Source organism: Pezoporus wallicus, unplaced genomic scaffold (assembly GCF_028554395.1).
Source record: "Pezoporus wallicus isolate ANWC-B61680 ecotype Strahan unplaced genomic scaffold, APGP_CSIRO_Pwel_v1 contig_7985, whole genome shotgun sequence".
Taxonomy (NCBI): domain Eukaryota; kingdom Metazoa; phylum Chordata; class Aves; order Psittaciformes; family Psittacidae; genus Pezoporus; species Pezoporus wallicus.
Window position 1 is genome coordinate 1,404,776 of NW_026636538.1, and position 23,801 is coordinate 1,428,576.

At 38.2% G+C, this 23,801-nt stretch overlaps 1 protein-coding gene across 6 annotated transcripts in view; it reads right to left on the reverse strand.

The window, feature by feature from the left end:
• Positions 1-23,801, reverse strand: part of STK3 (serine/threonine kinase 3) — a 125,831-nt gene that overhangs the window by 96,335 nt on the left and 5,695 nt on the right. For all 6 annotated transcript variants that reach the window (XM_057400530.1, XM_057400529.1, XM_057400532.1 and 3 more), the window contains exons 2-6: positions 21,513-21,593; positions 20,922-21,050; positions 19,988-20,102; positions 5,536-5,700; positions 4,953-5,120 (exon numbers count right to left, since the gene is read on the reverse strand). In XM_057400530.1, the coding sequence (XP_057256513.1) occupies positions 4,953-5,120; positions 5,536-5,700; positions 19,988-20,102; positions 20,922-21,050; positions 21,513-21,593 (658 nt within the window). The remainder of the gene's footprint in view (positions 1-4,952; positions 5,121-5,535; positions 5,701-19,987; positions 20,103-20,921; positions 21,051-21,512; positions 21,594-23,801) is intronic.

Genomic DNA, 23,801 nt, shown 5'->3' on the forward strand with positions numbered 1-23,801 from the left:
ATATAATATTATATATTATTTACAGATTTAGAATGACTATGGCATTGTGTAAGACAACATACACCAAAACCCTTTCCTGAGAAATCATTTTTTTTAAGACAAGACATGACACAATGGAAGATCCAGAGGAAAGGTAAGAAACTATTTTGTTCTTTTAGCTACACGCATTCTTACCATTCAAAGAACTGGACGTGTTATGGTCACACATGATTTTTTCAAAACCCAAGGTTTAACTATTTTAAAATAATTTTAATGTACAAAGACACTTAAAAGCACATCATATATTTAATTGTAAGGAACTATCATAATACAGAATGCACAACAGAAGTATTTAAAAATTATGACCTCCCTGAGGAATCACACTCAGTGAGTCCTTCCACAGCTCACTATCATTCTTTCACAAGATCTTAAAGAGGTAGTAAAATAATAAACTGCAATATACAATCAAAAATCCATATTTTAAATCTCTCTAAATATTAGCTCACTGTATCTAGAGGCAGCAGCCAAGATCTCAAGTTACAAATTAACAAAGATTGTCTCATAGAAAGTTCTTAAAAGCAAAAGGACTTTTAGAAGTTAACTCAAACTCTTTTCTAAAGATAAGCAAAAGCACTAAAATAAGAAAACCAGATAATATACTTCTACAAACCTACTCTAAATTAAGAGCAGTAATGCTGAGATAAGATAGATGAACTCCGAGTGAAAATAATAGAAACTGATGAGACAATTCCATCTGCTGGAGAGAAGAACTGCAAAAGTGACTACACAGAAAGACATCTGACATCACTAGAAGCTGTTTTTCTTTTTCTCCTTTCCTCAGCTTCTGGCACAAAAGGCATAGAGGAAATAATTTTCTCAATGATTAAAAACTGGTCTCAACCAGACAGCAATGCTCAACATAACACCTTCCTTGGTTCTTACAGCTTTACACAGCAATAATTCTCACTTCAATCCTCAGTTTTAATGCAATATACTGAGAATAGAAAAAACTGGGAAATGGTAGATTGCTATAAGATACATCAGGAATAAAAGGTTATTACAAACAGATTAGTCCAGGGTGGAAATGACACAGGCTAAGCAGGAGGCATGGATTATCTGGGTAAGTGCCAAGGAAAAATAAATATCATGATTGGACTTAAGGCAAATGGAAGCAGTTCAAATTGGCTTCCTCCAATTCACTGCAGAACATGTGATGCCCACATGTCCACTTCCAACAAACCTCACCATAAAGAAACAAAGGCCAATACTGTGAAGTGTTGAAAAACACATCTACCACCGGCTTCTTCCATACCACAGCAATGTGAATTATTGCAGCTGCTTGATAAGCATGAAAGGAAAGAGTCTGGAGGTTTTTTGGCTCTTTTTTCTTGGGGAGAAGGGATGAACAGAGCTACCAGCATTCATTTGAAGCACACCAACCTGTCAGTGTGTTGACCCTGCAAAAAAGAACAAATTTTATAAAACGCAGATTGCAGTTTTACAGTTGGCCTGCAAGGCTCAGTGTATGGCTGTGGCCAAACACAGTAACTCCACCCAGCCCACTTCCTCTGCGTACATGCTCCTACAACAAGAAGTTCTATCAGGTTAATTTTTCAAAACATCGGTTCCTTTATCCAGCTCCATGCGAGGCCACAGAAATGCTAGTGTATGCTTAACAGAAAGGTCAGGAACTCCTGACTAAGGACAGGCTGCCTCCATAACCAGCAGCCCACACTTGGGTTGGCTTAAATTGATCATAAAAATCACAGCCTTGCAGCAATGAGTGATCATGTCATTGCACGAACACAAGAAAAAATCTTTGGCAAGGGTGGTCCTAGAGAACGGACCTACAAACCAGACAGACATTCTTAAGGTTTAAGATTAGCAAAGAGATTAACAACACTTTGCCATAAAGCTAATAAAAGACAAGTATCAGCAGTAGATGAGTTATGATCACGTAAAAACTCTGCAGCTTAAAATGTTCTTCCACCAGGAAAAACTCTCACATGACAAACTTGAGATCATGGCTTGATTAGCAAACACAGAAGATACTTCAAAAAAGGTTACACATTTTTACCAACAAGCAAAATCACAACTATCCCAGCAAAACAGTGCCAATCTTTACACTTCCATTAGAGATGAAAGGGGAAGAGTGAGACTTAGAAACAAACAGACAGATACTGCATGAAGAGGAACAACTGAGTAGAGCAGTTAATGGTTTGAATTAAATCCAGACAGTGGTAAGACATAAATACTTTATCACTACAGGCCAGCATACATGCTGCAGTCAGTGGGGGACACAGGAATGCAGCTGTTAAGACATGTCACTGCAGCCTCAGAGTAGGAGATGGAGTCTTGCTCTAGAACCACACTGAAGCCCCCCTTAATTAGATCCACTATAAATCCGTAACTGCTCATCCCAGCAGAGCAATCAAAGGCAGATGCAAACACCCCTAGCCACATTAAACCTGGCTACTGTACAAACTACTGCATCCAATGCCTGCTGGATGGGTTAAGTTACCCAGGTTTGAGTGAATTTTGAATTACCAGCAAATTCCTTGTTATTTCTAGTGAGTGTATCACTGAATTTTAGGGCAACCTTGAAGATGCTGGTATTTTTTCCTCCTTTGCAACTACTTGAAAATAAGCAACAAACTTACTGGGCTGGCAAGTAGCCTTGACCTTTGGGCCTCAAACCAAGTATGACAACTGCAGGTTCTGCTGAACTTAGGTTTGCAGCAGAGAACAAGTGAAATAGCATTGATGACACTTACACAGCCAACTATACTAAAACATGAATACTTACACAGAAAAACATGTCTGTCCCACCCCCCACCCCCCACCCCCCCCCCCCCGCTGTGAAATTCCATTTTGCACCCCTCACTTCTCATTCTTTCCCAGCTGAAACTAGTACAATTCTTTGGAGTAGCTACAGTGTGGTTAAGCAGAGGAAGCTATGCTTGTTTGCATGGAATCTGCTATTTCCTCTCTGCCAAAACACTTGTTTAAAGAAGTCATGTAATATTTCTATTAAGCTGTAAATGCAGTTGACAAGGAAATGGCCTACTGGCAGTGCATTACCTTTGTGGCAGTGCCAACCAGCCTACAGCAAAATAGTGCACATGGTAATTTCAACATGCATTCCCAAGTAACAAAATTGTGCCTTACATAAATACCACAGAACTCCAGCAACATCTAGAAAAAGCAATAAAAAATTGCCCAAGCTTTCATGCTTGCCTGATCAATTCTGTGTCATAACTAAAACAAAGTAGGAAAGCATCTACATATGTCCAAAAGTCTTGTGAAGCTGTATCATATGACACTAGGAAAACTATTGCAACTTAAATCTGTGTATTTCTTGTTAACCACTGTAACAACTCACTAATAAAAATTAAGAAAAACTGTAGGTATCAAATATACAAAAGAGTACTAACTGCATACAAGCCCTTAAAACCATAACGTAATTTATTAACAAGAACACATGTTCTATGTAATCCAGAATTGTTGTGTTAAATTACTTTGGCCTTTGATAGCATTCATTTGATTACAAGAATTAAACAGATTCACAAGCTTTCAAACTCAGTGACCTTTGATTTATAAGCAGCTATTATCAGAGAAAATTTTTTTCTACATATAACAACATAGTCCTCTCACCTTTCAACAGCTAGCGCAATTATATATAATGATGTTAAAATGAACTCAGATTTAATTAAGGCATTTTCACTTAAAAAACACAAACAAAACAGAAAAACAGCACGATTCAAATGTACTTAATTTGTAATCAATACTTCTTAAGAATATTTTTTTAAATGTTATTTCCTTTTAAATTAAATTCCCATCAACAACAAGCTTCAACAATACTTCGTTCTCAGCTTTCATGAGTATTTTCAGTTTGAATGATAATGTTAAAATTGTTAATTACACAGTAAAAAAAAAAATATGATGCAGGAGAAGTACTATGCTTTTATTCCAAAATTATGTAATTTTTCTAACTGCAAAACACTCACTAGCTTTAACAGAGCTCCACACTGCCATAAAACTTCAAGAAACATCTCTGTTCAACAAAGCAAACAAACAAATCCAGAATGCAGTACCACTAAATACACTTGAACTCACATATGGATCACCTACAGTAATCATATATGAACAGTAGCTTCTCTTTCAACAGTTGTGGCTTCCTTATATTAAGATCCTGATATATAAGAAACCAGCAAAAGAAAACTGAATAAAATAATCTAGTATGTATGCCATTTTTGCAGCAAATCACAAAGATGGAAATCTGCTTTTAGCAGTATAAAGTGCCTTACTAATATTAATGCTTTAGATATAAAAAATTCAAGAACAGAGTATTTACTGATGCTCAGTGCAATCAGTGTAGCTATTCAATAGCCCATTTCAAAAAGATACATGAGTAACAGTGGCAACAGTTATTCCTAGCAAAACATTGTTCCCCATGAACTTCTCCAAATAATTCCTTTGTAACTACTATTTTTTGTAAAGCAACTAATTCTGTTTACATTTTATTTTGCAAGAAGTAAACTAATTCAGTAACAGAGTTTAAGAGTCAGGAGTAAATAAAAATTGTCAAGGGTTACAAATATCAGCAGTGCTCACATAGGACAATTCCAAATTCTTCTTTAGGTCATCTTTACTTCAAAACTCCCTTTCAAAGGAGAATGCCTCTTGGCTACAGAACGCTCCAAGTACAGGTACAGTATGGAACAGGCTCTGTATGTTGCCTTCAAGTCAATTAAGCAGTTAGAGCTTTAGTTCTCCCTCAAGTGGGAATAAAGGCATTCTGAAATCTTTCAGAGACGTGTTAAAACAAACTGCGGTAAACAAGAAGCAAGACAGCAAGTGAAAATCCTTAGTCTTAAAAATCTTTGTCCATAAACATCCAGTTTTATGATTCCAGTCTTATGTTTTTGATTTTCTAATACAACAAACAAGGAAACATCACCACACACACTCACCCTCATTGGATGAATATCTGCATACGGAGGCTTTCCTTCAGCCATTTCTATTGAAGTGATACCAAGGGACCAGATGTCTGCCACACAGTTATAGCCAATTTCTTGTATTACTTCAGGAGCCATCCAAAACGGAGTTCCTATAACAGTATTACGTTTTGCCATTGTATCCTGTAATTATATTATTTATGCAATTAAAACAGTGATGCTTTTTTTCCGATTCTTTTGATATTAATTCTATATTTAAAAGTTAAATTAGCCACCCAAAAGGTCAAATGGCAGTGACTTCCAATTAAGACCAAACCGAATTGGCCCATCTGCATATACAGGCTGAACAGGTGACGATGACCATAAACCCCAAACAAAAGTTTAAAGTGGGCTCCTCAGGCACTTAAAGTACACTGGGTTATAAAAATAAAAAACTAAAAACTAAATAGCCTTACAATACATTAAATACTCATCACGATAAAGAATGTTAGCTCTACCACTAGTCAGACACTCTTCAGACACAAAATTCAGTGCACAACAAAACAACACGGTTAGGCGCACTAAAGCATTTTAAATTTATCTTTCCACAGGTACTTACTGTTAACTGGCCAGCCACACCAAAATCAGCTAATTTTGCATGTCCCTCAGTGTTAAGAAGGATATTTCCAGCCTTTATATCTCTATGTATTTTTCTCATAAAGTGCAAGTATTCAAGTCCTTTAAGAGTAGATTTCAGAATAGTTGCAATTTCATCTTCTGTTAGCTGCAAGAAAATATAAAATCATTTTCAGGTATACACAGAGTCCATATATTTGAACTATTTAAAACATGATAATTTCATAATGATTATTACAAATAATACTGACAACATACCTTAGGTATTTTTACACAGGAATATGTCCAATACCACTTACAATTCAAAACTATGACCTACTAACTTGATCCATACTGCTAGATTCTTACAAGTCTATAGAGTCCAATTAGAGCAAGCAAGCTACAAAACTAGAGAAGGGACTGATTTATGCAGATCAGATGCCAGAATATGCAGTATTCTTTCAAACAAAAGTTCCTACTGTCAATCAATAGTTACTACTCTTTAGATGTTGACATCCTTCATAAAGACTGCTGCACAGTTTCTATAACAACTAATACCTTTGTCACTTAGATCATACATATTAAATGTCAAGTTCAGCATTACCTTCATCAAAAAGGTAATGGCGGTCACCACTAGACTAGATGGCACATACCAGAACACTTCCCTGGTAGAAGAGATATAGCCCTTTCTCAACAGTGGAAGGCTGGAGCTATTCCTCAAGCAGCCATGCCCTTAAGTTCATTACACAGTTTGCCCAACATACTAGCACAGTTCTACATTGGAAAGAGATAAAATGAATGTCATGTTTTCTTTATTTCTCAAATTCCAGCATATGATATGCCTCCTACACTTACAATTAGTAGACAACTAGTAGTATCCAGCTTTTGTCCACCAGTTATTCCTAACGGCAATATCATTAGTTTCTCATTGCCAGTAATTTACAAGTTAGAGGAGATGAATAAAGAGCTTCTCCACCAAAAAAACACCAAAAAAAACAACCCCACACAAAAAAAGCAAGGGATAAAAGTGATAAAGGAGTACAGAAAATAATGAAATAATTATCACAAAGCTTGTGAAAAATATATTTGGCAGGCAGATAGCTTGCTAGTTATTATCTGCAGGGAGATAAAACAGCATGCACAAATACAAACACCCAAACAGTTCCCAACTATTTTTTTACTGACGTTTCTCAAGTAAGATACTCCTTTTACAGATAGTGCCTTCACTGTATATGGAATGTAAGTAAATGCTAATTTTTGAAAACAAGTATTTCTCAATTTGCCTGTGCTCCATACTGACACAAAGCTGTAGAATTACACGCATACATACGTGCCCCAATGACCATCCCCAAACCCCGCTCAGCCCTGAAAACTAATCCCTACCAACTAAGATGTCATGGTACTCTTATGCTGGAAGGTGCCAATAACTATTATCAGTTCCTTTAACAGTAGACAATTACAGAAATGACTAAGAAAGGATTCCAAACAGGTACTATGGGCTTTTTCTTACATCATTTTTTTTTCTTGTTGACAAATGATGCAGAGAATGAGTGTACTCTGCACTTCTGGGTTCATTTTAAATTACCTGCACTCAACAATTGCTAGATGATATCCTCATAGGAAAATACAATCAGACTGAATATATGGCTCTTCAATTTCAGCCAGAAATATCACATTTTTTAAAATGTCTACCAACAATGTTGATTAGTTTGCTGTCTAGGCAAAGGTTTCCTGTTAGTCCTTAAGTGTAGATAGCACACAAGCTATGTTATATCGTATTACAATTATGCTATAAAAATTGTACAATTGAATCAACAGAAATCTTAACATAGCTGGCCCTAAATATATTTTATAAGGCATGCCGCACAGCTACCACCATGTGAAGATAATGCAATATGTCAGCCCATAACTTTCAAAGTAGTTGTGGTCTGTTCTGGTCTTTGAGAAAACATGTTCCTTTACATCACATTTACCAGTGCATAATACTACCTTCCTACAGCCATGCTGAATTTTTAAGAGGTTTCTTTATGCTCCTTACTGATAACATGGCCTTCAGTTACTTCTGAGAATTAAGGCAGAATATTTGAGGCTCTTTAGAACTTTTAGAATGCCCAAAATGAAAAATACATTTTGCATAGTTATACCCAGCTCTCATTCATATCATGTTTGCTGTTTACTCTTCAGTCAGGATGAACAGAAATGTACTCTAAAATTAGTCAAGTAACTGAATACAAACTGAGAAACATAATTGCTAATTTGAAAGAATTGATAATTCCTCAATTTGAACTGAATTTTTTTTTTTTTTAAGAGAAATAAAATTGCAACAGGGATATTTATTGAATTCTGCACATGCACCACAAAGGAAACACTAGAACTCTGTAACCTGACTTTTTTAAGCAGACCAGACAAACTTCAGTTTTAAAGCTTATAAAACACCTCAATGATTAACTAAATACCTATTATAAATAAAGAAGCGGTGTAGTCTGGGTAGTTCAAATGCTTCTCTTATTTACTACTTTAATATGTTGCAGAATTCATATATTATCACAAATGATACAATAAGCTGTAGATACCAACTAGCAACAGGGTGACAGACATTTCATTACCAAAGAAAATACAATGTGGAAAATAAAAAAAAAAAAATTAAAAAAAAGCGCTTTATTTTCAGTTATCTGTTGCATAAACTACAAGTCATCAGCTACCACAGTTGTTTATCTTCATTACTCTACATCAGTGTAATAAGAACACAAACTCCTGAACAAGTGTTATTAGAGAAACAGCTAAAAGTGAATCTTTTGCCGGTACTAGACCCTCTGAGAATACTTCTCAGATTTTCATCAACATTTATTCTAGAATACAAGCAAAAAAAAAAAAAAGAAAAAAAAAATCACACACAATTCATTCCATGTGATTCAATTTCTCAAGGAAATACAAAGAAACTTCACGCAACGGAAACACTGTTCAATTACGGCACATCAATGCTTTAATGTAAGAGCTAAGCAAATGAACTTCACACATTCTTAGAAATGCAAGAAACTGCAACACTTAAGATGAGTACTCTTATTTGGCTGCAACACTGGGTTGCATTTTTTCCCTCTTTCTCTATTTTTCCAATCCTACATATAAATTAAACTGAGCAATAGCAATTCCTTCCAGTTTCAGTTTTGAAAGCTCTGGTACACATCCCCACCTCTCTCCAAAAAACACACAGCCCACAAGAAACAAGAAGCCCCACTCAGAGTCACTCTAAGCCAACAAAATGACTCAACAGAAAGGAAAAAGTGATTAGTCAGCAAGATTATCTGCGCCTGGGTTGCTCATAACAAGTTTTAATTATTTAACAAGCAGAACCACTTCCCTATTCCAGCTTCTATCCAGTCTCATAAAACCTGGGCATGGAGCCCAAGGGTGCAGTTACACATACATTTAGTTAACAGCAGTGCCAAGCTTGAATCCCTCATTTCACTGCAACCTATTGCAGTAATTCCCACTGTGTGTCAGTCCTTCCACTGAAAAACTGTGACCCTAGTTAAAAATAAACTGTCTGCCAAATTATTTTTCCCAACAAATCAGTTCCTTGATTCTTGATTCAATTTGTGGCACAGTCAACAAGGATGTAGCGGAGCAGGAGGTGCTCAAATTGGCATTGCTTCCCAAATAAGTTCATGCGTTGCTACGCTCAAAGAGACCTAGTGACTTTTATAAACCTCTCTGTATGCAGGCAGAGGATGAAACTGATGGTGGCATTAGCTCCACGCTCCACAGCGAGCAGTTACCGCCTCCACTGCGCATTATGAATTCCTTGCCTGCCATTTATCTCCAAGATCTTCCAGTGTTTCTATTCAGTGGCATGCTGCTCAAAGCTCTTATTTGTGCTACTTTACGCTGACTGCTATGCTGCTTCAAAGGACTGTATGCTAGGAGAACTGAAAACCCTGCTATGCACAGTTCAAACAAGACTGCTTTCCCAGCACTGATGGGTTTACATCCTTGGTGCAATACGGAGTCAAGCAAGAAGGTACTTTAAATCAACTATAAGATAAAACTGAAGCATGGTCAGAAGGACATAGAGAGAATGAGACAATCCTCAGCATGCGAGTTAATAATCTTCTGAAATACACTAAAACTGTGATTATCTGAAGACACACTACAGGCAATTTAAACTCCAGCTATTAACATGTATCATGAATGGCTTACGGCATGCTGAGTGTTAACACTTTCTGCCAGAGCTTTGCCAAATCCACCCCAATTCAGAAACAATACAGTGTCCTGTACAATCTCCAAAGACTTTCACGCAGTTAAACCTCAACACGTATCAAAAAAACAATCCCAAGCATTGACAAATGCATAACAAGAAAGGCAAACAACTTATCCGCTTTATCTAGAAATAAGTATTATGAGAAACTGATTAGAAGGGTCCTCAGAGAAGGTCCCTCTTCAGTAAATTGTGTTCCTAATGAGCTTAATCCCTAGCTTTAGTTCTTGAAAAATTAGTAGTTAAACCACACAGAGATCTTTGGACCAGCTCTGGATATAGAAGTGCTTTTGCAGCTGCATGCCAAAATCCAGCTCTCAAAAGGAGAGGGCAACAGAACAACCGTACCAAAAGCTACGGCCTGAGAATCCAGCAAAGCAGAAGAAAGTGAGTTCTAGAGTACTGCAGCCTGATGCACCATCTGGGGACCAGCAATAAAGGAAAGCTATAGCATGGCTACATGTTACAGAAGTAATTTAAGTATTATCAAAATACATCTAGTGGTCAAAGAAGCTCATAGGGGTGAGCATCACCTCTAAGAAGTAAGCAGAGAGCACAAGCAGTGTTTTATCAGGAACATACACACTTATCATCATCATCTGTATAACCTGATGCAGTCACTCTTCATATTATTGCTAAACGCAGACAAGTATATGCATAATAATACACAGAGATAACATTTAGCTTTAATATCTTATAATATTTAGGACAAAATTAATTTCCAGCCTTACTCAACAAGCCAAGAGTACACTCACCGTCCCTCAACAAGATTACCTTCTCAGAAAATGATGTACTGCCATATTGAACACTACCATGCAATAACCTGATGATTTTTGTGCAATTGAAGCTTTGTGCAGAGCAGACACTACCTATCCATGCTACTGAAAACACACAATTACAAAATTCTCAAAAAAAAAAATTACTTCCAAAACCACAAACTATTGAACCATAGCAGTCTAGTAGCTGAGCCATACATAGACCCTTTCTTCCCCTATTGGACATACAAAGCATTGCACAGAAAGTTTTAGTTACGTTGGTTCCATAGACCAAAACTGTCTTCTGCAGATGTTTTTGCACAATATTAAATGGTATTTAAGTATTTTTTTGTGCTGCAAAGAAGCCAAATGGTACTCTGGGCTGCACTACACAAAGTGTTGACAGAGGTAGAGGGAGGTGATCCTTCCCCTCTATTCAGCACTGGTGAGGCTGCACCTGGAGTACTGGGTCCGTTTCTGGGCTCAACAATACAGGGGAGACACAGGCACACTGGAGAGAGCCCAGCAAAGGGCTACAGATACTCTCAAGAGACTGAAGCACCTCTCCTATGAGGAAAGTCTGAGAGAGCTGGGAGAGTTAGGCCTGGAAATGAGGAAGCTCAAGAGGGATCTTCTCATGCATATAAATATCTGAGGGAAACATGCAAAAAGGACAGAGCCAGGCCTTTTTCAGTGGTGCTGTGACAGGACCAGAAGCAGTGAGCACACAGTGAAATACAGGAGGCTCCCTCTGAACATCAGAAAATACTATTTCACTGTGGAGGTGAGCAAACACTGGAACAGGTTACCAAGGAAGGTAGGAAGTGTAGTGCCTGTGCCCCTACAAGGGGCTTTCAACTCACAAAGGAAACAGCTAAGTATAGACCCAGGCCATAATACACCTTGCCATAGCACACAGCTTGCCATCTACTTAATATCCAGTACTCCCTAGTTCTAACAAGTAGCTTGATGTTGGCATACAAGTAATGCCATTGATAACTACCACACAGAAAAATTAAAAGAAAATTATTTTTTAATACTAGGGATATTTTAGTCAGTATTGCTGTTCTGGCCTGGATGTATGGTTCTTGTACTGTACTATTGCTGATCAAACCATGTAGGTATTATGTTTTCTGTTAAAACAGTTATCTTATTCTGAGCTTTTAAACATGCAGCACCATTCTGTGCGTATAGCATGTTCTACACCTTGGACCTTACTATAATTTCACAGTAATTATCTTTCCACTTTGTTTCCAACATCCAGTTGTGTCAAGATCCTCACTTAAAACCCTGTGGAACATTTATCTGCTCAGTATTTTTGGCTAATTCCAATGCTGTATGCTGAGTCCCTTTGATGGGCTGGTGCTACCCCCTAAATATCAGTCAGCTGTCAGCCATGAAGCAGGTTCAAATCTTTCATCATCAAAACCACATGTGAGCTATAGATTAAAATTAATGTGAATGATAAAGGTGAGCAACACTACAGCCTACTTAAAAATGTTAGCAATGGAACCAATCTTTAAAAATGGAAATTTGGAGCAAAGCAGATCACAGCAAATTCAGGTGTTACACATCTATTAGGAGACCAGCTAATCCACATATTTAAGTCTAACTGGATATGGATGTCATCCACAAGGGAGAACCAGAAGTGCATTTATACAGTCTAGAACACACTACCTAATCCATGCAACTGCTGGGACAACTTATCTATGGGCTCTCTGTTCACATTCTCCTTCCTGAGGGCCTCTCTGAAGGGTTCTGGGTCAGCTGAACTGTATTAACTGCCCAAGTCCATTCCCAGCTGCTCTTTTTACACTAATACATGAACATTAAGCTTGATGCTTCCAGGAAGTATTAGGTTACTGCATCTAAACAGTCTGATCAAGTCAAGCACACTGGCTAAATCCACTTCCTGGCAAATAAAGGCACCATGGTATAATCATTCTTCCACCTAAAGCTATCAAGCTCTTCCATCACTCACCTAATCATCATCACATACTTGGCCTACCTCCTTCATTTATGTGAAGACAAGGTGGACTAAGAAAGAGTCAGAGATTCAGAAGAGATGAGCAAACAAGCAAGGGAGATGACAGTTACTACAATACCCTTCCCACCTGTAATATTTGAAGTATAACTTATGAAATAGGGCAGAAAGCTTCAGGAAGAAAGAGTTGTTATACTTGCAGCTTTAACCTGAAATCAAGGTTAGATTCTGGTTTCCACTGCCTGCTATGAACTTCAGTAAGACTACACTCTCCTGAAGCCAGTTCCCTTAAGCTTCACCTTTCAGAGCAACTACATTTCAGACATTTTTAAGCAGATCTGCATGCTACGTGTGAAGACAGTTCTCTTCAAACAAAAATCACAGCCTATGTCTTGAGTGAGGTACTAGTTACTTAAAATGAAAAAGTTTGATCTAAGACTTTCAGTAATCGTCTCAAACTAATGGAGATAATCCCTTCTTCCCTTCTGTTCTTCCTCCTTTATTATAGTAAAGGGACACCTCAATATTACAAGTAATGGACAGAATAAGAACTCACTACCACAGGAGAACTACCAGTTTTACTCAATTATGCAAGTTAAAGCAGCAAGTGTCATTCTTCCTACTGAGCCCAAGTCATGCTGAAAATAATCATATGGAAAATGTGATTTTACAATATAACAATGACCATTCACTGCACAGGTGATGATCAGTGTTCATTTTTTTTTTTTAGATTTGTGGCTTTGACAACATAATCCCAGTACCTTTTGTAATGCTTATTAACTATCACATGTAACAAACTCCCAACTCCTCTTCTCAAATAAAGATTTTCATACTGGATAATTCAAGACGGTGCTAACAAATCAAAGTCTTGAAAATTTTGAAAAAAATAAAGTTTGAAAATAGCTAGGCTGCTACAGCCTAGCAGCAACACAGAATTATCTAAAACATATCTAGTGCTTCATATGGAAAACTGCTGCAGGAAATCTCAAGCATCTTCCACGGTCACATGCTCAATATTAGCTAGCACTAATAAGCACACTTAGATCAAGAACTGATTAGAATATGGAAGGCAGACTCTTTAGCCCTTACTCTTCACTACCAAGTTCCAGCTTGCTATACAACATCTATGAAGTACTGAACTGGCTATCCAGATGTTGAGCACACCCTTGGAAGTAATGCAGAGCCTTTTCAGCAGTGTAGCAAATAAAGACAACACAGGAAAAGAGATTTTTAATTATGATTCAGTGGCACAGTGACATGCATTTGTCATGTCTATACACAGTTGAGATGAGCAGCAACTGAGTTAGTTTGGTTCTTCAAAGTCCTTTGCTGACAAAGCAGAATAAGGTCACTTAAAACAGTACAATGTGCCTTTCAAGCAGGAAACACTTATTTGAGTTTTCATTATTTTACCATTATGTAAAACACATTCGCAAACAGATCACTTGGCTCACAATCTATGCACCTGCTCATACCATCCCCATTGACAGCATCACAAAGGGAGACCTTGAATAACCTGTGTTAGGTGAACAAGGATCAGTGTGGTGGTGGTCTTGATCCTGCCAGATAAGAAGAAAGCCTCAAGCAGAAGCAGACGCATCTGCAGATCACCACCTTCCACCAGCAGGCCTGCTAACAGCAGCAAAGCAATAGTGTTTTCATGAACACAGGATCTCAGAGGAAGAAGGACTACTAGGGAAAAACATCATCTACCTGACAAAGGAGGTCAAGAGCAACTTTGCCAGCTGGCCTCCTAATGTAGTGAGCGCAGCTTTAAACATTGGGTAAGCAGAGGAACAGAGAATGGTGAAGCACATACCAGAAAGGATTCCGGAGGAGGTTTTCTCACTCCTTTCAAGATAAAGTAGGGCAGACAGGTGTATATCTGAAACCCCATGCACAAAAGTATACAGGAAGAACTGCCAGCCTGTGCACAGCTGCAGAGCTATGCACAGGCTATACAGAGTTACTGGAATTAGAGACACAATGGGACAGATCACACAACCAGAACACTGTGAGAGATGGATGCAGGCTCCTCACAAGACACAAACAGGAAGGATGAAGGGTTGAGCTTTACAGCTACATGCAGTTCTACTACAGAAAATTTAAGCTTGTTGAGAGTTTATAGGTCAAAAGGTGGATGCCACCATGGCATCTGCTTCAAACCACCCTATCAAAAAGGTGAAGTAGATAAGTCATCCTCAGCACTGCAAGAAGCCTCTGATCATAGGCCATTTTTCACAGAGGTGTCAACAACCTCAATACCTCCTGGGAGGGCAACATGGCAGGGTACAAGAATAGTACAAGAAAAGAGTGAGCAGTAATAATTTTTACTGGATGTGTTGTATAGGCCCACTACAGGGAGTGTTCTACTAGTCCAGTTACTCATGAGTAAGAACTCCCCAGGGATGGCAGCAGCAGCCTTGGCAAGTGATTATGAGATGTTAGAAGTTAAGGTATGGAAGGAAGTGACAAAAGAAAGTAGCAGAACCAGATTTCCAGACATTAAACCTCAGACTGTTAAAGGAACTAGTAAGTGGGATCCCAGGGCATGCTGTCCCCCAAAAGACAATCAGACCTCAAAGAGCTGGTTGAGCACCAAGGACAACCACCTCAAAGTATGAAAACAATCCTCTCTGGCATGCAAGATAAGGAGCAACAAGAGCAGGAGACCATCTTGAATGAGCTAAGCATATTAGAAGGGGAAAAAAAAATTAAAGATTAGATATGAAAAAAAAAGTTCTCTACTGTGAGGGTGGTGAGGCACTGGAACAGATCGCCCAAAGAACTGGTAAATACTCCATCCCTATCAGTGGTCAAGGCCAGGTTGAACAGGCCCTTGGCTGAAATGGTGTCGTGAGGCATCCCTACCCATAGCAGAGGGTTGGAATTAGATGACCTTAAGGTCCTTTCCAACCCTAAACATTCTATGACTCTATATGAAAAGCAGAGACATATTAATAAGGACACATAAAGCAGCATGGTCTGCTACTAAATGGGGTAGTCAATCTATTGACAAAAAATACAGAAATCTCCCAAGCATCTTCTCTGCATCAGTCTTTAGTAGAGTTTTTTTGGCCTAACAGCAAAGTGGAATGTGTTAGGAATTACTCTAATAAATTGGACAAATACAAATCCATGGAAGCAGATGAGACACATCCAAAAGTGCCAAGGAGCTGGTTAGTGCCAACCCAAGGCTGCTACTTCTCAGCTTTAAAAAGTTACAGAAATCGGTGGATGTCCTTTATGACACCATCTTCAAAAACAGCAGGAAAAATAAACCGAGGAATTACAGGCTGGCCATCTTATCCTCAGACCCCTAAACATCAGACTCTGAACAGTAACACAGCTGACTAGCCCATTTATTCAAGGGTTACCAACAAAACACTGTCAGTATATCCAGGATGGACTTGTCCATTGCCACAATTTCTGGATACCAAGATCAGTTAAACAAGTTAGCCAGCACAGAAGGTATTTCAGGCTTTGTGTATGGATTGGCTGGCTATTAGTTAATCCATATGGGTTCAGCTGAGGATGTTATACTGGGATAGATGCTACTTAAACAAAAACACAAGCGTCATTAGGTCTTAGACAGCCAATTTACAGCTGCAAAACACATGCACTTTAGTGCAGCAAAGGCCAAACTGTGAAATTACTGAGAAACATGACTGCTTAAAGCTACAAAATAACAATCTTATGAGCAAAGTCCTTTTAGCTCAGAGCAGGAACAAAGGGCTGCCCTGGACCCCCATGGTAGCATATAGAGAAAGCAAAACCAGAAGGACATTCAAACACAGCATCTAGAGATTCAGATACACTATTCATTTGAATTACCGGAGCTTAAACTCATGGGAAAAAAAAAAAAAAAAGTAATGAGCTAAGAACACATAAGAGATGATAATAAGAATACATGAGGCAATGTATATAAATTATAATGTAATTGATAAATAAATTGGTATGTAAAGGAAGTCACAGTTTAGATATAAGATGCGGGACCTCTGAACCCAGACAGCATGCCACCTGTACAGCAGCACATTGCTACACTCATCACTTACACTACTACCCCAAATAAGGTTTTGTCTGATAAACCCACTGCACAGCCACTATGTGCTATGCTACAGTCACTGAATTTGGCCCTGGAATAAGGATTAGAATAACCCAGATAATCCAGTAGGTGAGCAAGTACACCCTAAATTATCAGTAGAGGCAGAGTCACTGGTGTGTGAATACTCTCCCATGTTAACCAGTAGGACCTAAAGTACACCCTAAATTATCAGTAGAGGCAGAGTCACTGGTGTGTGAATACTCTCCCATGTTAGCCAGTAGGACCTAAAGTACTGCTTCACACTGTAATTATCTCAACCTATTGCAAGCTGCCACTGGAAAAGTCAGTCTCATTCCTTCTTTTCCTTCTCTTTCCCCACTGCTCATTCCTAATGTCCCTCTTGCATCAGATCAAGCCACTGTGCTGCCATAAGTCCCAAATTATCTCACAGGTGCGTGGGGAGGATGAACTAGAGAGGAAAAAGTATTCCCATGAGATAGATCACCAGTCTTACCCAAGATCACCCTGTGGCCACACACAATCACTGCATCTGAGGCATGGAAAAGGAAGAAACTCATCAGCCAGGTTGGAGGATAACAGCAGAACTGCCCTTTCTGGTTGTAATACCACAGTTTGACTGTATATTTATCTCCCAAATCAGGCTCTGAGAAAAGCAAACAAAACTAGACAAACAGCTTTGTCGCCTTGGACTGATTAACACCACACTTCAGATGAGCTAACAGGCACTATAAGCTTGCTCTAGTGCTGCTGATCTGCCTGGCACACTAGAAGGCTTCAAGGCAGAATTCCAGGGGTTGATCTAACTTCAAAGTAGTAGCCTGGGCATCTTGGACAAGAACCGGCTCCTGTCAAGCTAAAAACCTCTCTATATGAATAGGCTCCAAACAGTCTGTTAAATAAAAACAACTATTTTTGAATTCTACTTCTCTCATTTTTTGTCCATTAAAGTCCAGTGTTGCTCACCTTCCAAACAAAACTTTTGAAGAAGATGGGGAACCACAGATATCAGAAAAGATGACCAGTAAATTCTTAGCAATAAGCAATAAGGGCAAATGCACAGTGATGTTTCCTCCCCAAATACGAGGAGACATCCAGCTTTTCCTATGACTTATTTTGATACGATCATAGAATTATTTAGGTTGGAAGAGGCCTTTAAGATCCTCGATTCCAAATTATGATCTCAATGACCCCTGCATTAAAGTAAGAGTTCCTACTTCCGACTCTCTCATCCTCAGTTTCTTTTTCTTACATACAGAGAAGCAGAAAATCAACTTCTTATTGGCCCAGACAAGCCACAGTCTTCATTTGACAACTTAGGAAAATTAAGGAACACATAACCCCATGTGTCTAGGCCTAATCAACAAACATTCTGACAAAGTAAGAATCTCCCTCCCAACTTCCAAGTGAGGGTATTTCTTTTTTTTTTCTTGTGGAAAGTACAGTGAAATCACTTCTTATTTCCTTTATGTGTGTATGTGTGTATATATATATATATTTAAGATCACTAACAAAAGCAGCCTCATTCCCGTAACACAGTCACAAACTTGCCATCACACAGCAGTCTTGGTGATTAGGTCACTCTTCCACAAAGAGCAAGAGAAATCAAACAGGTCAAAAGCCTCTGCCGCAATCTCCCAAAACTTGCAAGACATACACATGGCAAAATAAGAAATGGAGGAGTTTGCTTTGCAATGTTTTATGTTTTCTGTGAGGGTGGTGAGGCACTGGAATGGGTTGCCCAAGGAAGCTGTGAATGCCCCATCCCTGGAGTTGTTCAAGGCCAGGCTGAACAGAGCCTTGGGTGACATGGTTTAGGGTGAGGTGTCCCTGCCCATGGAAGGGGGGTTGGAACTAGATGATCTTAAGTTCCTTTCCAACCCTACCTATTCTATGATTCTGTGTTTGTTCGGGAATTTTTGTTACATGCACGAGAACACACCCTATCCTAAGCCAAAATGAAAGTTCTATCTAGCTTGGCAGCCTGTCCGAATGTAAGTACATGTCAAGTAAACAGTGGTAGCTGTCTGCTTCACCCTCCTAGAGATCTGAAGCATATGCATTTCCTGCTCCAGCCGCTAAATATTTGTGTTCAGCCACAGTAATTTTTTCCTTGTCTTACTCAATTGCCTTTTGAAAATAAACTTGTAGCAACTAATAAGATCTTCTATAACTATACAGTGGATCTCATCATCATGTGTAGAGAAAAAATATTTGCTTTGGATCTGCTAACTCTTGTTTTCTAATAAACAGTAAGATATAGCCATATTTTAACTCACTTCTTTAATGGTACTCATGGTTTTTAAAACCTTCCACCTCATCTCTCCCTCCAGGTACCTCTTCTCAACAAAGAAGTATCATAATCCATTTAGTATCTCCTTCTAGACAAGTATTCTTAACTTCTGGCCGCCCCATTACCTTTCTCTAATTTTCATAGTTCTGTTTCGTCCTTGATACTGTCATAATCTTTGGCAACCAGTTTACTTGCTCTATTATCTCTAAACATTACGCTGAAGTGCTTGAGAACCTGTATATAAAGACTTTGCCTCCCCCACCAAGCCAAACATATCTCTTCACATTTACTTATGTTTATTTTCTCAGTCAGACACTCAGTACCACAAAGCCTTTCAAGCTTTTCCCTGTTTTTACTACCAGGAATATAATCTCTCTCATCAGTATTTCTACCCTCTTGCCCAAGCATGATAGATAGCAGAGACCCATGTAGTATTCCCAGAAATGAACATTTACTCACACCCTCTTTTTTATATTTAAACCAACTACCCACTTATGACAGAAGTCCATATTTACTCCACCACAGGTGTATTCCTTGAAAAGCCTCCAACATCAAATTCTGTCCTTTCTGTACAAAGCACACCCAGACCAATTTTACATTATTGCTGTTGTATGCCTGTTTAGACTCTTCCATACAACCCTTCTTTTGGTTCCCTCTCACATTCCTTAACTGATATCCCTTCTCATTCCTCAAGAAATAACCAATTACTTCCCATGCTCCCTAATTACTGAGAGAGAGCGAGACAATTCTATGCTTGTTTCCAAACCATGCATGTACTAAATGGCCTGCTTGACACACTGTGAGGTGGAAGGGTAGTGGAGAGAAGCCACCAGAAGTTTTGCCTTGCACAAAACTGTAGTTTTCAAGAAACTTAAAGGATCATTATATTTTAAAATGCATTTGCCTTTGCTGCTGATTGCTCCACAGAAGAATGGACAGATAGTCAGCAACCGCATGAGCTTGTTTCTTAAGGCACACATATACTCCTTGGCACCAGCCAAGATCTTGTAACTGTGACTTTTATTCCGGCTTCTTGTCTTAATTCAGTTTAATTTTAGTAAGTGTCTTATTTTTTTTGAAAAATGAATTAAAAAAAAAAAACTCACCGTTTTATTACGAAGTCTAATGATGTCCGAAACAGAGCCAGCTCCACAATATTCCATAACAATCCACAGATCTGTGTTCTTGAAATAGCTGCCATAGTACTTGACAACATAGGGACTAAATTGGGAAAAAAAGTTTGCTAAATAGATGAATTCTTAGTAGGGAAAAGGAAAAAAAAAAACAAACAAAAACAAACAAACAAAAAAAAAAAACCACCAACAAAAAAATACCTCCACAAGTGTTGTTAAAAATTACAGTTCAGCAAACTTCAAAGTTACAGCCAACACCTTAAAAGATTATCCTAAAAAATACACAAAGAAGAAACTGATATCTCCACAAAATAGAGGAAATGCAAAGTAATTTCTCCATCCTTGTAGACATTTGACATTAAGGCTTCCATTCCTACAATACTAGCAGTCATGGGATGACTGTTTTGTGAACAAGTGCAAGGTAACAGTCCTTCTTCAGAACTATTACAAGATTGTTCACTTTTTAAAAGGTCTGTTTCTGCATGAAAAAGGCAAGTGATAGAACTCTATTTTGGAAGTTAACCATTCATTGTGTGCCAGAAACATCTTTATCTATCTTCTGAAACAGGTAATTCTGAATTCACAAGGCCCAGGACATTTACCAGAAATATTAACCTTACGGCTTGCTGGTACAACTTAACTGAAGCAAGCATGGAGAATTCTAAGCAGAGGCAAGTACTTATGCTTTCAACAGTTTCTGTTATGTAGACTATTTGTACATCCTTAAATCCAAGCTAAGGATAGCAGGAAGTCCACAAAGAGGTTCCTTTAAGTAAGCTGTCCAACACAGGCTGTTTTAATTTTCCACATAAAAACCTTTGCATCTACATATATTTCAGCTCTATTCACAAGTACAAACACATTTTCACATAGACTCTTAGAAAGGGAATAGAACTGTCATACCTACCTGTCACATTGTTGCATTATAGAGATTTCTTTAATTATTTCTTGAAGATCTGACTCCACAGGGACCTGTTTAATTGCTACAACTTGTCCAGATTCTTTGTGTATTGCTTTAAACACACTACCATAAGACCTACAAATAAAAGAGGGTTTGTTGTTTTTTTTATACAAGATAAACTGCCTCTCATGTCCTTTATGCAGAAACTCTAAAAGTCACAGACGCATATCAAAAAGTCAAGGACACATATTCACGCAGAAGTTTGAGGGGTTTTTCAGGCTGCAAAAAATTTGGTTCTACAGGGACCTCAGGAAAGACATGCCTCTGAAGAATGAGTCTTTATCAAGGGGTAGTGTATCTAACTCCAGGCACAAGCACCTTTGCTGTGTTAATAAAGAAGCGACATCTAAAAATACATAAATATCTAAGGAGATGCATGGAAGTCTACTGATACGTGCATTTGCTTTATCATTAAAACTTGTCTAGAAAAGCATTCCTTAGGACAATCACTCTCTCTGTAACTTAATATTCCAATATATGCTTTATAGGCTGTTTCCCTCTGATTCCATCCCCTTCCTTATAAATAGCTGCACTTACCCTTCACCAAGTTTCTCCAGAACATCAAAGACTTCTTCAGGCTGCTTAGTTAAACTATCCTCACTTAGCTTTTTCAGTTTGCTAAAAGAAAGAAAAAAGTTACTTGTTTGTTTAGTTGGGGGGTAGATCAAGCAAATTTTCATATAAGTGCGCAGACAAGGAAAAAGAAAGTACAAAGAAAAACATACTCCAATGAAAATAAAATGCCTAATTAAAGTGCAGCAATAAAACTTTAATCAACCATCACATAAGATGGAGAAAGTTATGACAATTTTTGTCATTACGACTTTCCCACTGGTTTGCTCAATAAAGCAGCATGTTCACATCCAACTCATTGTCCAAACCACTTCCTTCTAAAGTAGAAACAGCCACAGAATACAATAAAGTTCACCTTTCATCAAAAAGCAACCAGCATGAACACAAATGCTCATTACTGTCTAGAGTATGCCATGTTGTTATCTAGGATAAAGTAGAAAAATCAGTCTTTTACCCATATGAAGTATCTACTCTAAACTGCACCACTCATGAGCCAGTGAATTACAAGAAGTTAAAAGCAGAAACCAGACAGTCAATATGACTCTGGAAGCATATGGTAACACTTCACCTTTACAGGTGATAGCAGAACACTGAATCTATGGGTGAGCTGGGGCACCCTCTCTTGCGTCTTTGTGAATGCACATAGGGACAGGTGCAACAAAATCTCCAATTACATTACACCACCACATTTTGTCCTCCAATTCTCTCTCACACATCTCAAATCACTCAATATCGCCCTACAATTTCTCCCTCCACCTTCAACCCACTCCTACCACTATCCTTTGTCTTTCACAAGCAGACCTAGCCCTCCTCCAGCCTCCAGCATTCCCATATATCCAGCCACCCCAGACTCCTGGCAGATCTCAGAACATAACTTGGCTGTAAGCTTGCAATAGGGCTGACAATGAACATTGCACAGGAAAATACAACCACGCATGCACTGCAGGGCAGCTGGGTGGCTGCAACATGTAAATCCTTCACCCTCAAAATTATAGGGAATTTTGCTGCAAGACTGAAATAACAAGTTAACTCTAAATGATATCCAAGGGTACTATTAAAGTAGAAGATGAGCTGAAGAATAGTTGGTACTGTAGTGTTATATATAGACAATGTATTCCATATGCAAGAGGGAAAAAATAATAAAAAAGAAAACAGAGAAGAAAAAAAAAAAAACCACAACTTTGAAGCACAGCATAATATGAGAACTTATGGAAAATATGTAGAGGAAGAGAAGAGGGCATGGACAGAAAAGACTGAGAAATCGTAACACTGGAAGAACATTGTTTAAAAGAAACTCCTTTATATTAAGAGATGTCATTCTGTGATATACAGAACTAATACAAATTCAAGTGAAAAGACTGATGAAGGAATTCCTGGGTCAGAAGAGACTTGCTACTGCCAATCATCTAAGTAAAGACAAAAATTTAAAGTAATTGTATAAGCATATAGGTCATATTAATTGGTATTAAACAAGATGTGGGGAGAGAGTTACACATTTATATATCAAACACTTCCACAAATGTAGCTATTACATCCATACAAAAAACATCCACAAGCATTAAGAAAAGGTGCATAAACTCCTCTAAAACCATGCAGTTTGCCACAGCAAACAGGCAAGAAGCTGGCAAGCATGCGTGTTTAAGGGAGAATAAAAATCTCCACAGCAAATCAAAGGCACAACTCGTGAATACGAAAAGCAGCACAAAATACAAATGAGAGCAGCTAAATAAAGTCTGCAAAAGCAGACTACAAATTAAACACAGGAACACATAGCAACTCTGCTTTCCTTTTTGCCCTCCCTCTGTTTGTTAGAGACTAAGAGGCAGAAAGATAGTGTCATGGTTTAACAGGACAGACAGAACTTACATCTCGCAGGGAAATAAGATCAAAACTCATGTCGTTACCAAATAACATATTATCAAGAGTACTTAACAGGCAACCTGGAGACCAAAGAAATAAGCATTCTGTAGTTTTAAAACTATTTTCATATAATCCAACTCTGACAAACATGTTATGAGACCAAATAACACTTAACACTAAATACTAAACCTGTTCAAAGGCAGAAAAATAGGTCAACCTCAAGAATTTCATCATCAAATAGACCGCTCAAAGTGAATTCCTTTACAGATATATTGTAAGAGTGAAATGCTAGGCCAGATGCTCGAATGACAGCATTAACAACAGTTCTTTGTACCACAGAAAGATCCTAATGGCTTAAACTGTTTAATGATTTCTATTTCTAGAAGTTTAACA